This window comes from Pteronotus mesoamericanus, unplaced genomic scaffold (genome assembly GCF_021234165.1).
Source record: "Pteronotus mesoamericanus isolate MK-2021 breed Mesoamerican mustached bat unplaced genomic scaffold, CSHL_Meso_final scaffold_232, whole genome shotgun sequence".
NCBI classification, from domain to species: Eukaryota; Metazoa; Chordata; class Mammalia; order Chiroptera; family Mormoopidae; genus Pteronotus; species Pteronotus mesoamericanus.
The window spans coordinates 26,064,971-26,081,907 of NW_026555311.1; the positions used below are offsets into that span (position 1 = coordinate 26,064,971).

At 36.3% G+C, this 16,937-nt stretch overlaps 1 protein-coding gene across 11 annotated transcripts in view; it reads left to right on the top strand.

Moving 5' to 3' along the window:
- The window catches only part of MAPK10 (mitogen-activated protein kinase 10), a 324,322-nt gene extending 309,944 nt beyond the window's left edge, over positions 1-14,378 (top strand). For 10 of the 11 annotated variants that reach the window (XM_054591772.1, XM_054591774.1, XM_054591779.1 and 7 more), the window contains one exon: positions 8,450-14,378. In XM_054591772.1, the coding sequence (XP_054447747.1) occupies positions 8,450-8,592 (143 nt within the window). In that variant the 3' untranslated portion in view covers positions 8,593-14,378. Of the gene's footprint in view, positions 1-8,444 lie in introns of all 11 variants that reach the window. The other variant, XM_054591777.1, reaches the window with a different exon arrangement.
- Positions 14,379-16,937: the final 2,559 nt, after the last annotated feature.

Genomic DNA, 16,937 nt, shown 5'->3' on the forward strand with positions numbered 1-16,937 from the left:
CAATGACAGTCACTGTGCGAGTCCAATAATTTTTTTTTTATTTAAAAATCTCAGCCCCAAACAAGTTGAGGCTCAAGATCATGCAGAAAGGGAAGGAAATGTAGCTCAGTGATTTTTTTCATTTTAGTATTTCTTATAACTCTTTGTGTCTACTTTTTATGCGTGTGGGTAGGTCAGGAAAATAATTTCTTTGAAAAATGCAGAACTAGATAACTTCTAGTTGAGAAATTTTCATAAGCATAAGTTACTTATTTCTATGAAACCAAATTTCTCTTATTCGAGTAAAGTTGAAAGTAACTATTATTCCTTACTTGTAATGCTATTACTATTTTCAGTACTTTAAATGTCATTTTTATTGACAAAAATGTGTAACACTTTACTGATAGCAAAACATTTCTTTAAATGCATATCTCTACTGGTTTCTCTGAAAAAAAGGGATATTTATCACATTGCCAGGACATCCTGGGCAAGTGGCATTAAAATCAAATTCAATTCAGTTCAATTTTGTTTAAGAGCTTTTCACAAACTGTTTGGCAGTAAATTAACAACTTGAAGCCAAAGTCATGCCTTGACTCTTCTATTTGTGTTTGGTTTTATGGTCTACAAAGATTATTTATTGCCTGCATGAAAACAGTCTTAAGCATCATCCGGTAAAGACAGAAGTAGCTACAATCAAGAAGACATTTATAATAGAGCAATACAAGAAGTCATACAGAAGCAAAGATTTTTCATGTGACACTGGGGGCTGGTTAATGTTTAACAAACATCTCTTTAAAAAATCAGAACTGATTATAGTATTTACCAATTTTGGGAGTGTAAATATTCTCACTGTGACCAATTTCAAGCTGCTAATGGGACATCAATAAAGGCAGACATGGAAAGAGAGCTAACAACTGGCTTTTAAAAGACACTAAAAGCCAGCCCCAGCATGCCACTAGACAATTACCCATGCCTGTCCCACAATAACACTACAGAGAGAGCAACATTTCCCATACAACCAGCATCTGTCATAGGAATTTTATAAAAGAAGCATTAGAAGAGAGGACCTCTCAATGAATTAGTGCTATAAAATATTAGGAACCTGGGAAATACAGTTGATAAAGATTCTGAACTTTGAATAACTGAATACTAACTATAACTTGCATTCGATATTGGTAAAAGAAAGGGCAGGATCATTGTAACATAGAAGGTAGGGATTACATAGAGCAAGTTTATGAACAAAAGGAGAAGAAAACAACTAAAACAAAATAACTTCCCTTAGCCAAAAATAGCTTATCAATTTAACCAATAAATTTCATAGCCAGGAGAAATTGCTTTCCCTTGCAACACCTGTCTAGAAGAGTACACACAAAAGATACTTAATGTTTTGTTAAATCATGTTCTTATTCTGTGCTCAACAGGAGAGACTGTTGAGGAAGATAAATGAAGTATAATGAGAAAGTAAAATAAAACAAGGGAAACATAAACATGAGGTAATGATGTAGCAAAACTATATATAATAATGGGGTGATTTATACGTCAGAGCACTCTAAAAGTTCCAAAATTGTGTTGAGAATAGGCTGCTTATTAAAATAGATGCAGTAAGAGTGCTGTGTATTCTGTAAGATTTACGTGCAGCGCGATGTCTTTTCCATGAAGAATTTATTAAAAGCTATTATGGTTTTTGCTTTCTTCATTCAATATTATTTATAGATGTAAATTTGGGTTTTTTTCTAGGAAAATTTCCTCAGTGGTTTTTGTATAATTCCTCTAGCTGCCATCATTTTGGTTTTGTGTTTATTTCTGAATATCAAGTTGTGTTCTTTAAAAAAAAATTTTATTTATTTACTTTTAGAGAGGAGAAGGGAGGGAGAAAGAAAGGGAGAGAAACATCAATGTATGGTTGCCTCTCGTGTGCCCTCTACTGGGGACATGGCCCACAACCCAGGCATGCTCACTGACTGGGAATTGAACCAGTGACACTGACTTGCAGGCCAGCATTCAGCCCACTGAGCCATACCAGCCAGGGCTCAAACTGTGTTCTTACAAAGGAGCCTGATTGCAGTTAACATATCTCATCCTTTTTTGAATGAGTAGTGAGCTTTAAGTATGACAATTAGAACAGGTCCACATAATCAACTATTTTTGGTTAAGGAGAAAAACCTATCTCAAGAGAACACCAGGACTATTATGTAGAGATACTTTAAAAATCTTTTTGGTTTACATTATTACAAAACTTTAAAACTTTCAAACCAGTTATTTTGTCATAATTTAAATAAAGCACATTAGCAAAAATCTTCCTGGTTACCTGGGCATTTTGGTTAATTATAATATTCATGAGATGTATATGTTATCATTGATCTATTTAGTTTCCAATGCACTGACACCGAAACTTTCTAATTCATTAAATCAGTTGTATTTCTATATACTAGCAATGGATAGAAAACAATCCCATTTACAATAACATCATAAAGAATAAAATACTTAAGAATAAATATAACAAAAGAAGTACAAATTTTTACTCTACAAAATACAAAACATCGTTGAAAGAAATTAAAGATCTAAATAAGGACATTTTATTGTTCACTGAATAGAAGATTTAATACTGTTAAGATGACAATACTGCCCAAATTGATCTGTAGATTAAACACAATACCTATCAAAATCACAGCTGCCATTTTGCAGAAATTGACAATCTGTTCTTAAAATTCCCATTCAAGGGACACAGAAACAGCACAAATAATCTCAAGAAAGACCACAGTTGAATGATTCACGCTTCCTGATTTCAGAGTGACAGCATTCAAGACTGTGTGCATTTGCACGAGATACACATAAGATTAATGAAACAGAATTGAGAGTTCAGAAATAAATCCTTACATTTCTGGTCAAGTGATTTTAACAAGGATATCAAGACAATTTAATAGTCTTTTCAATAAATGGTGGTAGGCAATTAGCTGGCCACATGCAAAATAATAAAGGTAGACTCCTTCCTCATATCATATATAAAAGTTAACTCAAAATGGATTATAGACTTAAGTGTATGAGCTAAAATATAGGAGTGAGAAAATATAGGAGCAAATCTTCATGGTCTTGGGTTATAAAATGTCTTTTTTTTCCTTAGATATGACTAAAAGCACACTTAGCAAAAAAGGAAAACAGGCAAACCTAACTTCATTCACCAAAATTAAAAATATTTTTGCTTCAATGGGCACCATCAAGAAAGTGAAAAATCTTATATGATAAGAGCCTTGTATTCAGAATATATAAAGAACTTTTACAACTCAATAATAAAAAGAAAACAACAATTTAAAAATAGCCAAGGGATCTGAAAAGACATTTTTCCAAAGAAGATATACAAACAGCTAACAAGCGTATGAAAAGATACTCAACATCATTAGCTGTTAGGAAAATGCAAATCAAACCACAATGTGATGCCATTTTACATACATGAGAATGGCCATAATCAAACAGACAGGTAGTATTAGAGAAGGCAGAGGGAAATTGGGGCCCTCATACACTGCTGGGAGGAATGTAAACTGGCACAGCCACTTTGTGAAAAAGTTTGGCAGTTTCTCACATGTTAAACATAGAGTTGTACTATGACCCAACAATTCTACTCTTAGAAATAAAACTTATACATGAGTGTTTATAACAACATTCTTCATAATAGCCAAAAAGTAGAAACAACCTAAATGCCTATCAAATACTCATCAGGTAATAATAAATAGACAAACATGATGTATCCATACAATAGAATATTATTCAGTCATAAAAAGGCATACAGTATTGACACATGCTATAGCATCAGTGAACCTTAAAAATATGTTCTGTGAAATAAGCCAGTCACAAAAGATCAAATATTGTATAATTCTATGTATAGGATATATCTTAAACAGACAATTTTATAAACAGAAAGTAGGTTCAGCAGTGGTTAGGGCTGGAGGGTAAGTAAGAAACAGAGAGCAGGGTTTTCTTTTGGGGTGATGCAAATACCACAGAATTGATTGTGCTGATGGTTGCACAATTTTGTGAATAGCCTAAAAACCATAGAATTGAAGAAATTTGTGGATTATATCTCAATAAAGCTATTACAAAATGTCATACAGGCAACATTTTGTATTAGAAGTTAAAACTGAATCCAAACTGTAGCACCATGACTTGAAAGCCATTGTTGCATAGAGATCTATCATCCAGAAGATGAATGGACAGTAAGAATAAAGCAGTTTCAATCTGTCAGCCCACAATTGGTAGAGTCTTTCTTAGAGTTCTGTGTCTAGTTTTAATTTCTACTCTTTAATAAGGACGTGGAAAAATTGGAGAAAATTCTAACAAGTACACAATAGTGAGGCTAAATTATTAGACACTAAAGCTTAAGAAAAACTATGAGAGGGATCAAGATGGCAGAGGAGTGAGTGGAAGTCACACTGTCCTCCTTCCAGGACCAATTCAGAATTACAACTAAATAGTGGAGAAATCATTTGGAACAAACAACTGAACAATAGCAAGAGAAGAGCCTTGTAACCTCAGAGGCAGAAGAATCAGCTTTAGCACAACATAACTGGTAAGGAATGCAGTAAAGACTCAAGAAGGTGGGTGGGGTGCCCAAGGGCAGCAGCATCAGAAGGATATTAAAAGGGCCAGTTGGATCCCCCTGAAAAGAGTGGGGTCTAAACCAAAAGCGGGAATCTCCACCCTACAGCACTAGAGCCCAAAAAGTACACAGAAAACAACCAGCTGCGAAAAGCAGCAGGGTTTCTCTCCTCCAGAGACAGGTGGCTGGAGATGCAGAGAGCCATTTAAAGGGCCAACGCATAAATTTTTATTTGTAGCCACTTACCCTGGTCTCTGGCAAAGGTGGTGGCAAAGTGGGCTAGAGATGCCTGAGGAGAGACTGGGGAAGGAGGCTTTGGGGAGAGAACAGAGAGAGTAGCTGGTGGGATCTCGGTGCCGATTCCTTCCCCATATGGCAGCAGCCATCTTTCTCAGGCAGAGACCACTGCCTTGAGCGGCAACAGCATGAGAGGACCCAATAACACTACCCCCTGGAGGGACTCTGCCCCACCCTGAGTTGTCTAAGCTGGCCTGCTGAGAGCAGAGTGACTACATTAATAGCTGAAGGAGACAGCCACAGACAGTAGATTCCTGGAAGTCTCGAACAGACTGCCTAAGGTCAGACAGGGACAATATCTGACATCATAAAAGGCAGATCCAGAAAGTAAAAACAGACGTCTCCTACCATAGAAATTCACACCACAAAGTCAGGAAATCAAGACAAATCAATTTAAGAAGCAGAAGCAAAAAAAGAAGAGTCTCATAAATAATGGGAAGACAAAGAAATACCCCTGACTCGAAAGGAAAGGAGGAATCCCCAGAAAGAGAACTAAATGAAATAGAGGCAAGTAAACTATCAGATATTGAGTTCCAAACAACGGTTCTAAGGAAGCTCAGTGAGCTCAGTGATAACTACAAAAAAACTACAGGGAAACTACGAGGAACTTACTGCAAACTATCTCAGCATGAAAAATGACATAGAACCTATCAATAAGAGACAAGAGGAAATGAAGAATACAATTTCTGAATCGAAGAACACAGTAGAAGGACTCAAAAACAGGCTAGATGAAGCAGAGGATCAAATAAGCAAGCTGGAGTACAAGTTAGAAAAAAGCTCTCAGAAAGAGCAAGAAAATGAAAAAAAGACTCAAAAAGAATGAAGAGGCATTTAGGGAAATGCAGGACAACCTGAAACGAAATAATATCTGTATAATAGGAATACCAGAAGGTGAAGAAGAAGAGCAAGGGATAGAGAACCTGATTTAAAATGTAATAATATGGAAAACTTCCCTAATTTGAGGAGAGAAAGTCACACAAGTCCAGGAAGCACAGAGGGTCCCACTCATGAGGAACCCAATGAGGCCTACTCCAAGACACGTCATCATTAAAATGGAAAATATCAAAGACAAACAGAGAATTCTAAAGGCAGTAAGGGAGAAACAGGTAGTAACATGTAAGGGAACTCTGATATAGCTGGCAGCTGACTTCTCAACAGAAACACTGCAAGCCAGAAGGGAGTGACCAGACATATTCCAAGTCATGAAAAGCAAAGAGCTGCAACCAAGACTGCTCTACCCAGCAAGGCTCTCAGTTAAAATGGAAGGTGAAATAAGGGGTTCCCCAGACAAAAGAAGGCTAAAAGAATACACCTCCACCAAACCAGCACTGCAAAATATGCTAAAGGGACTGCTTTATGAAGAAGAAAAAGAGTATATGAATACCCAGTTCCTTTCACAGTTGCCAATACTAGCTATTACCAATATTTTTAATATGTATTAATCTTATTATGACAATGATGTATTATTTTAATTGTTCCTTTACTATTTGTTGAAACTAAACCTGTTTTTGTATATTTCTTACCTATTTCTATTATTTTTAAAAAGCTTTAAATGACTTTTTCGTATTCATTATTCATTTATTGATTAAAGATTTGTAGAATTTTTCCCTAAAAGAAAAACACAAAAAACCCTCACTATTAACCCTTTTTTAGATGTATGGCAAATACTTTCCCATCCTATTACTTGTCTTTTAACATTTTTTATATATATATTATTATATAGTCTTAAATGTTTAATATAGTTATATTGTCAATGTTTTAGTTTATAGCTCCTGGGTTTGAATATTTTACTTCAGGGTAAGAAAAATATTCAGGGTATATTTATAAAGTATACAGTTAAGTATAATTGGAATAAATTCAAACCCAATTATATTACACATTGTTCTGATAATGAGAGTAATTATTTATAAACAGCTTTAATTATCTAGAGACATTTAACATTAGGAAGTATAGATACTTCTAAGAGTCCAAAGAACATGAAAAATATATAAGCCTTTTATATATAAAAATATGCTACAAAAGAATATATATTAAATCATTACAATTAGAGAAACTACCTAGCAAAAAGGCAAGAAATATAACAAGTTTAATAGTTCTTATTAATATGGTGATCAATGCATGTTGTCATTTTTTTTGTATTTTGCACATTTCCCATAATTTACTATATATAACCATATATAACCAACAAATAAAAATTTAAAAAATATATAGAATACATACAGTCTGTCTTAGTTTAGGTGTATGGGTCCTCTCTAGATATTTTCACATTTTAATCCCTTTTTTCCACAGCCAGGAAATGTCTAGCCCAGGGGCAAAAAGATGGTGTTAACATCTTCACTTCACTAGACTATTTTTTTTCTGATTTACTTGATTTAAGTGATAGTATTACTGTAACTTATTTTGGATTTTTTTTTTTTTTACCAAATATACCTAACAAAGTATATTTGCTTAAATAAGGTGCAGTTTTAATGACAAGTCTTTATTTTTTATTTTATTAGATGATCATACTACAGGTATTTTAAATAGCAAACTATTTTACAAAGCATACTTTACGCCACCCATATTGTTTAAGTATAAAGAATATATAAAGAGGAAACGTAAACTGACTCAGGATGCTGTGGTTTAAATATATCTTACAATGCCTATGGCTCACGTTTCCTCTGCAGTTGTCAAAGTTATAGCTTAGCAAGTATTTACTGAGAGATTACCATGAGCAATTTTCTTTTCAGAGTTTCAAAATCATTATATACCTACATAGCAGACACATAAAAGAATGTTTGCAAATTATTCTAAGCTAATAGTTCACAGTTCTCATTTGTAGATTCCCAGGTAAGCAAGCTTGCTGGAAAATAAACACACAATCATAGGTGTGCTCTGGCTTTTTGTATTCCTTTTTTCTTTTGGTCTATGGTAACTTTCATCAAGTCTTACTTGAGTTTTCTACATGGATTTTAAATTTGATGTCATATTAATGACTATTTAATATTTTTTACATAATAGACCCCCCTATTTTTAGAGCTGCAATCTCCAAGTTATTCAGATTTCTGGGCTCACCTCAGCCCATGTCTCTGGGATAGGACCCTTACATGTATTTGTTTTAAAAGCTCCCCACCGTAAAATCACCCAGGTTCAGATCACTACATTAAAGGGCTTTGCTCATCTGCCTTGGCCATAGGACAGCTGTCTTGAATCCTTGACTACGCAATCTGTGGGAAGCTGTTTAAAAAACTCGGATGACTTGGCTCCATCCAAAGCCAGTTATATTAATATATTGGAGTGACCTGGATTTTTAGTGTTTTATTTTTTCTTTTAAGTGCACTACAGATGATTTATAAGGTAAAGTGAGATTGGCTAATTACTACACTGGCCTTTGAGTAGCTTGTGACCAGGGACTCGGCATTGTAATGTTTTCACTTTCGCCATCTAATCTGGTGCCCTGTATTAGTTGTTCGATGAAGGCTTGTCCAGTGGATGATGGACCAGACATCCCCTATTATATTTGCCCATGCCTGTACCCTGAGTGACATTAAGTTGCATCTAGTTCCAGATTTAGTCATGTTGGTCTTCATTTTCTTAGCACAGGTGCAGCAGTGAACAGCAGTGAGAGTCTCCCTCCATCCTCGTCCGTCAATGACATCTCCTCCATGTCCACCGACCAGACCCTGGCATCTGACACTGACAGCAGCCTGGAAGCCTCGGCAGGACCCCTGGGTTGTTGCAGGTGACTAGCCGCCTGCCTGCGAAACCCAGCGTTCTTCAGGAGATGATGTGATGGAACACACACACACTCACAGATACTCACGCACACACACAAATGCAGACACGCAATGACAAGAAAACAGCAAGGAAGAGAAACCAAGCCTAAAATTGAAACAAATCTTTCAGCCTGCTTCTTCTCCAGAGTTCTGTATTGCAGCTAAGCCAAATGTATATCTAACGTAGTTGCTCTTGCTTTGGTCTTCTTCCAATGATGCTTACTACAGAAAGAAATCAAACACAATTAGAGAAGCCTTTTCCATAAAGTGTAATTTTAATGGCTGCAAAACCAGCGACCTGTAACTGCCCTTTCAAATGGCATGACAAGGTGTGCAATGGCCCCAACCAGCATGTGTGTGTCTCTATCTTGCATCTACCTGCTCCTTTTGGCCTAGTCAGATGGATGTAGATACAGATCCGCATGTGTCTGTATTCATACAGCACTGCTAACTTAGAGATGCTACTGTCAGTGTCCTCAGGGCTCTACAAGACATCATGCACTGGGGTACTACATGGTCCATTTCATGTGATCTACTACTCTGACATAAACCCATCTGTGATATATTGCCAGTATATAAGCTGTTTAGTTTGTTAATTGATTAAGCTGTATGTCTTATAAGAAAACATGTAAAGAGGGGAAATGGGGGGAGTGAGCTCTCTCGGACCCTTGAAGATGTAGCTTCCAAATTTGAATTGATTAAATGGCACCTGTACACCAATTTGTAGAAAGAGCATATGTGATACTTATGTATATGTGGGGGTGGGAGGGGTAACAGTTTCCAGGCACTGAATGGTTTGGCCTTTAAAAGGAAGGTGGGAATAAAAGCTGAGGGTCTTTTCTCTGACAGTGTGTGAGTAGGATTAGCTATAGTAGTGTTGCAGTAAGAAGACCTAGAGGAGATTATTGCTCAGACACTAGGAGACACTGACATCCATATATTGGAGAATAGACCCCATTTGTAATTTACACATTATGTGTCATAACTGGACAGAGAACAGCAGGTGGCAAGGCAGGGCTGTTGTGCTTGCATCTGATGGTGAGAATTGCTCCCTGAAACAGAGCAGGAAGCCTCTGCATGATGTCTTTAACAGAAAATGAGCCTCCTTAGACTATCTTCACATTGTGGGTTGTGTTTTCCATGAGTGGACTGCTTCCCAGGTTTATACTCTGTCAAGGCTTTACTTTGAGAAGAAATGTTACTTGCCTCATCTGGAATTTTAAAAAATTACTTTAAAAAACCCCAAAGCACAGGGTGATCCTCAGGTTAACATTTGAAAACATTTTCACAGACGTTATTATTTCTCAGGAGTTTCCCTGACTCCTTACTATGGCTAATGTTTCATATTTATTTATTTTCATAACTTTGAACCATCCAAGAAGGGCTGATCACTTGTTTAGTACCACAGTCTATGCGACAGCAATAACTCTGACCATAAGTTAGTGCCGCTAAACAGCTTTAGCAATATGAGTTTGTCTTAAAAGCCATAAAGCATTTATATCAATGTTTAGCAAAATCCCCTGAATTTAGCTCACATTCAATGAAAGTGCTTTCCAGAGCACCTAAGGAGGTGCTGTGAAACATCTTGATTATATACACAAGACAATACCAGGGTGACTTCTCAGCAATACTACGGACTGGGTTGAGGCTTCCTTTCTTATTCATTTTGGTGAACTGTCATCCGTCACAGCTACTTGCCCTCTGACCATTTTGGTGTTGCCAATATGGCGATATTCACCTGAAGAAGAAGTGAGATGCATGAAATAGGTGGGTGTCCAATGTGATATGGCTGTAAAATGGAATCTCTTAAAAAATAGAGCAAACAAGAATGCCAGTGCCCTGAAAACTGCCTTAAATTTAACAATAAGGGAGCTTTGTCTCTTTCCAAGCAACCGAGTCGACCCCCACAGTAACTGTGCGAGCAGTGCTGCCATTTACAGGATTGCTTCATGCAGTAGGATTCAGGACAAGAGGTCGCTTGTTTAAAATGGGGAGAAAAAAAATTAGACTGCAGGTTTTCCCCTAGAATAGAAGTGGCCCAGTTTCTGGGTCTTGATGCCGTTGTTTTTGGTTAATATTGCAGATAACCTGATTTTTGTAAAGCTCTCTCACTTTTCCTCTGTCACACTCCCCCACCCCAATTCCTCAAAAAACCAAAAATTTTTCTTCTTTCTACCCATCATTCTTTACTTGCCTTCTTTCTCTGTGTTCTTCTCTTGCTTCACTTGTGGCCTCTCTGCTCCTGACTTCCTAGCACTTACAATTAAGTACAGAGAGCAGGCAGCTCTTTGAAAGAAAGTGCAAAGGGAACAAAATGGCATCAAAGACAGAAGGAAATCTCCGGTCGGCATCTTAGAAGTATTTGACAATTATACTCTCTCTTATGTGTGCAAAAGTGGTGATTTTTTTCTTTTGCTCGGATTAAACCAGGCAAGAACTAGGTAATGTTTCTCTCCTGCTATTACTACCCTCCCTAATCTTTACTAGTCTGACCTCCCTGTTGCCTGGCTCTCAGGAGCCAATTACCTTTGGCCACAACTCCCCATGGACAAGCAAAAATGGAACAAATCCCTCAGTTTGAAATGTCATGTGCAAATAGAGGTAAGAGTTTGACTTCTTGACTGCTGATAGAATTAATTTCACTAGGTTATCAAAGCAAGATAGGTGATGGAACAACAAAGCCCACCAACCCTTTACAATCTTGAGTGTATATCTTCAGGAGGTGATTATGTTATTGTCAAATTTACAAAGTATATTATGTTCTGCATTGGGCACTTTTTCCCTGAAGAAAATTCTATATAGTCACCTGTAATTTCCAAAGGACTCTTGCTTTTCAGGCAGGGAAGTATCAAGTCACCTGGACTATATTTCTGAAGAAGTGAAGGTCCTGTCTGTTGTTGGGTTTCATTTTAGAATATGTGGTTGGCACCTGAGAGACCTAACCTTCTGTCACTTCCTTCAGGGTCTTGGTTGTGCAGTGATCCTTAGTGAAATATTTTGTTTTATTTTGTAAGTAGGATGGCTATGTGCCCACAGGCAAGAGAAATTAAATTGTTGGGAGAGTTTGGCAAAATCCACCACCATACTGATGATATTTTTATATGAATTCTGTGAGACTGTTCATTTTTTTAGAAAAGGTATGTTGTCCTTACAACCAAATTTCTTCTTGTACAATAAGAACTGATAGTGATCTTGCATCTTCAAGAATCTGATGACTGAGCTTTGTAGGAATGTATACCGCAGGTGGACCAACGCCTGGCCAATCCTTTCCAGTTGGAGTGAGCCATTTAACTGAAGGCCAAGGAAAAGAATTGTTGTCCTCAATCTGTTACCATTATCAGAAAAATATTACTTAAGGATATTGAAAACAGCTTACTGGTAAATTAAAAAAAAAATAGACCTTGACAAATGGAATAAGTGGGATAAAAATAAATAAACCTTTTTAGGACCTAGGGTAAGGGAGGATGTGGGTAGAAGCAAACTTCATTTTTAAATTTTAAATACTCATTGCAAAATCTAAACTATACAAAGCATATTTCTTTTTAATTCTTTATATATGGAAATCTAAATCTTAAAAGCAGTTCATTCTATTAAGAATGTTTTTGCCAGCTTTGTTGAAAAATTTATGTTCTACAGCTCAGAGAACTGAATAAAATTACTCCAGGATTCTTTGATCCCTATCACTTTGGGTCTAAAGATGAATCCCACTCCCCTCTCACAATCCTCCCCAACCCCTTGCCCCCGCAGTTATAAATTGTGAGAATCTAACATTTTCCACAGATATCATTAAACCATCAAGAAAACTCCTTCCTTAAAAAACAACAAACAAGGTACAATGTAAATAGTTATATTAGTTATTTTCCATGTGATTAAAATATAAGATTCTGTTATTTCTTTGGGCACTTAGAAAGTCTGTTCACTGTCTGAAATGGTTTACTTTGACCCATTTCTTTGGTCAGCCAAGCTGAAATGGAAGGCCTGTGTTTATATGTGAACTTCTGTGTGTCTAACTTTTGATTCTGTGGGACCAATGGCCAGTATGTTCTAATGGAAGCAAATCTCCCAAACCTTATTTAGCATTAAACTGTTCACCTTGCCATATCTATCTTACAGCAGCACCTAACTTGCACCTGCCTGTTATTCTGCATGATTGGACTCCCAAGACTATTCTAATGATGAGAATTGTCCTGTACTGGATTTAAAGCACACGCACATCCACACACACCTCACCCTCACAGTTCTAGATCAGCCCAAGAAGGTGAAATCATGTGTGTCCAGTTTCTTTGTAAGGTCTTAGTGGCGAGAACTAGAAGTTAGCCTAATGGATCAATGTAATCTCGATGATATTTAATAAGGTTTGAAATTATTTAATTCATTTCTGTGTTCTTTCTCACTCTCTTTTATTTCTACTGTTTTTCTTTATTTTCAAAATGTCAGTGGAACAAGAGGGAAGATGGGGGAGAACTTTGGCTTTTTTGGATTCTTTAGAGGTGGATACTGAGTCAGTACATTGTGATTTCTGTTTCTAATGAATTATTAAAAAAATGCAAATCTGCTTCCCTAAACATAAAACCAAGCCTAAACCCAGATATTGTTGAAGTTTGCCTGTTGATAATGGTGGTTGTGCTGCTCATTGTCCTGGGTTTCATGTCTTGACAGTAGCTCTGAAACATCTTACATGGTTTCATAGTGTGATCCAACTGTGCCAGGGGATAAGTAGGAAATGAGGAATGACTTCCTTTCCCTCTATGGGTAAGGAATATATAATGTGTATATCATCATGCAGAAAGCCGTGCTTTCATTTGGGATAAAAATGACCTTCATTTCTGTTTGGGGAATCCAGTTGTGTGTCTGTAGTTCAGTAAGTTTCCTTAAATGCATAAAATCAGTGAAGGGGAAAAATCATTTTCTGAGAGCATTATAGGTGAGTAGAATAAGGTTAAATATCTTTGGTTAATTTATCAGAATTTTTAATCAGTTCAATTATTACCCAAGAGAGAAAGGAATGGTAAATAACCTTAATATCTCAAACTCTATGGTGAATTAACAATATATAATTTTGTGGCTTGATAAGGAGGTCACTGAACCTGTGTTAATTTAGCTGGAAGTATCTGAACAATGTAAACGAATGGCCCCTCTATTTCTGTAAATAAAACATTTTACTTAATCAATTAACTAAGAAAACCCGGAATATAAACATACCTAGTCTTTTGAGATAACAATGTATCCTTCTATTTATAAGGAAAGTAGAAACCAAAGCCTTTTGATATCTCTGGTGTAGATTCTATTCTGATTAAAACCACAGATCTTTATTCTCTTAATAAAAAAAGTTTAACACTGGTCAAGTAAAGGTACCTGAAAAGATCCACAATATTAAGAAGGAAAATTGAATTCCACACTATTACACATGGAGAAAAAGTGTCAGAAGGAATTATTGATGCATACCATGTACCACAAAACATCACTAAATATTTGGGTAATATTAACTCCTTTTGCCATGAGGAAAAGAAAGGAGTCTTGAAAACTACCTTTCTTGTAGCTACTTAGGTAACAACCAATCTAGAAGGATATTCCATTTGCTTAATAACTTCATTGGGTTGTATGGAAAGTGGCAGGTTTTGACATTACCAATTCTTCGGAATGGTGTTTTGTAGTTGTAATGTGCCTTTCCTCCAAGGATTTTGAAAGGCATGCCTGGAAGACATCTGTCACGTAGTGGATAACATTGAGAATCTTCCTGTCTCAGATCACATCACTCAAGAGACCTCTGTATGTGGCAAGTCATCTGTCACAGCTCCAAACAATTCCACCTACTCACCCTTGTAGATCAGTGTTTTCTGATTCAGTTACAGAAAACAAGCTATAGAAGTGTGCGGTTCTCAAACACATGAAGTTTGATGACAAATGCCAATGAGAGTCAAATGCCCTAAGTGGCATTTCCCACCCTCTCTATTATCTCCCTCTCTTAAATCTCGCTTATTCTTGCTTTAAAGAAATGCTTATCCTGGGATGAAGCTCAACATAAAATAAGTCTGAAATACAATTTAGGAAATTCAAGTTTCACTCCATGGCTTCACATTCTTGTCACTGAACTTTGGGTACTGTCGTTCCCTGGGTCTTGCCTGAAATCTTTCTTATTCAATCATCCAGGTTATTTGTAACATAAAAAGGCAACTGCAGAATGTTATTCATTTAAAAAAATTCTCTACACTCTTTCTGGAATAGGATCTCACACATAATCTGCCTTCCATGAACACTTTCACATTCACATTTGTGAAAATATTGTCTGAAAAATTATTATGTACTAAATCAACTTTTATAATTCAAATATATTTTACATGCACAAAGGAAACAAGTAATATTAAAGTATGTCATTTGTAAAAGGAAGACTCCTGAAAAGCAAGTGCTTTTTTCTTAATGTTAATATATTGCAAACTTGTATTAGGTGCAAATCAAGTTCTAAGAAGATTGTTCTGAATTTCTACTTTAATTTCTGAACTACTTGGTATATTCATTCACTTCAAAAGCACTTACTGAACATTAATCTATGGGTTCTAGGTAGGAGATAAATACAACATAGTCCTTACTTTAAAAGTTTAGAGTAAACAAGTCTTTGAGTTTAAAAATAAGTTGTTAAATAAAAATATATCCCATTTAGTTTTTTTAAAAATAATGATGTGTTCAAAGTAGTGGTGTGACTTAAATGAGTCCATTTTTATTATTCCCTTAAATCAATGAAACAAGGAATCTTCTTTCAATGTTATCATTTTGTCTAATTATAGGTAAGTGCACTTAATGAATTAGTATAATTTTGGCTATTTTCCATGACATAGGAGATAAAACCATTTTTACAATTTGTTTCTAAAAAGAGCATGGAGATGAAAATTACAAGTAGCCCTGCTTAAATCAATGAGGAAATATTAGTATCTTCACTTTGTTCCTTCAATTAAAAGGTACAGTGTTTCCTTTTGGTCTGTTTTAAACAAATGTCAGTCCACAGATAAAGGGAGAACTGTGTTAACACTTTGAGACCTCAACAATGACTTAGAATATCTGTATCCTAGAAAAAATAGGTAAAAATTTCGAGGCTAAAAAACAGTAACAACAACAGCAAAACGGCATGGATAATTCTTTTCTGCATTATATCAAGTTAATTTTTGATACATTCTTCTGAGAGCTATTGGGCCTGGATACGGAGTTCAAGGCTCGTATTTCCAGCATGACAATCTCCAAATCAGCAGATGATATCACAATGGACACTGGAGTCTCTCTGCAGGGGCTATCATATTAAACAAAATCTCTGAAATGTATTCAGCCTGTGGGTGATGGCTGGGAGTCTAAAATAACATAAAGTAGAAGTCATTTATTATTTTCTATTAAAAGATCCAATTCAGAAAATCCCTGAACATCTGAACAAGAAATTTGACATTAAGCTGTGCACATTCACTCAGGCCACACATTGATTCATGCCACAAATATTGACTGACTATTTCAGTCTTCCAAGAACTCTTCTAGGTTCATATCATTGTGATGAATTCTGGCCTTTGTTTATTCTACCTTCTAATTGGGGTGGGGGGCAAGCTAATGGGAGGTACTAAGAAGACAAAGCAGTTAAAAGGAAAAGATGTGATAGGGGCTGCTCTTTAGACAAAGTGGACAGGGCAGGCCTCTCAGAAGAGGTGATATTTGAGCAGAGACCCAAATAAAGCAAAGGAGTGAGCCAGGAAGAGCATTGCAAACTGAGGGAAAGGTAAGTGCAAGGGCTTGGGGGTCAGAGCTCGCTTGTATAAGAGAATGGCAAAGAGTCTTGTGGATGAAGCCGAATGGACAATGACATTTACCATCATATTTTCTCTTTGGGAGAGAGTGCAGGGGTCAGAGCATGGCAAGACTGGGATTTTGTTCCAAAAAATGGAAAGATGATGAAGAGATGTGAGAAGAAAAGTAATATGATCTAAATTTTCTTTTCAAAAGGATCCCTCTGGCTGCTGAGTGAAGAGAGGATATTAGGAAGAAAAGTAAGAATAGCAACAAAGAGTCCAGTGTAGGGTAAAAGGGTCTGGAAAGGTGTGATGGGCTTGGACTAGGAAGCGGAGGTACCGAGAAAGGGTAGATTCAAAATATAATTAAGAATGTATTGTGAAGGACAAGATTTGCCAATGGATTGGTATGTGATAAGAAAGAAAAAGATCAGGGATGAAAGGTATATACACACACACACACACACACACACACACACATACACACACACACACACACACACACCATGAGGTAAACTATAGTAGAATGGACTGAAATGGTGAACAGTGGATTAG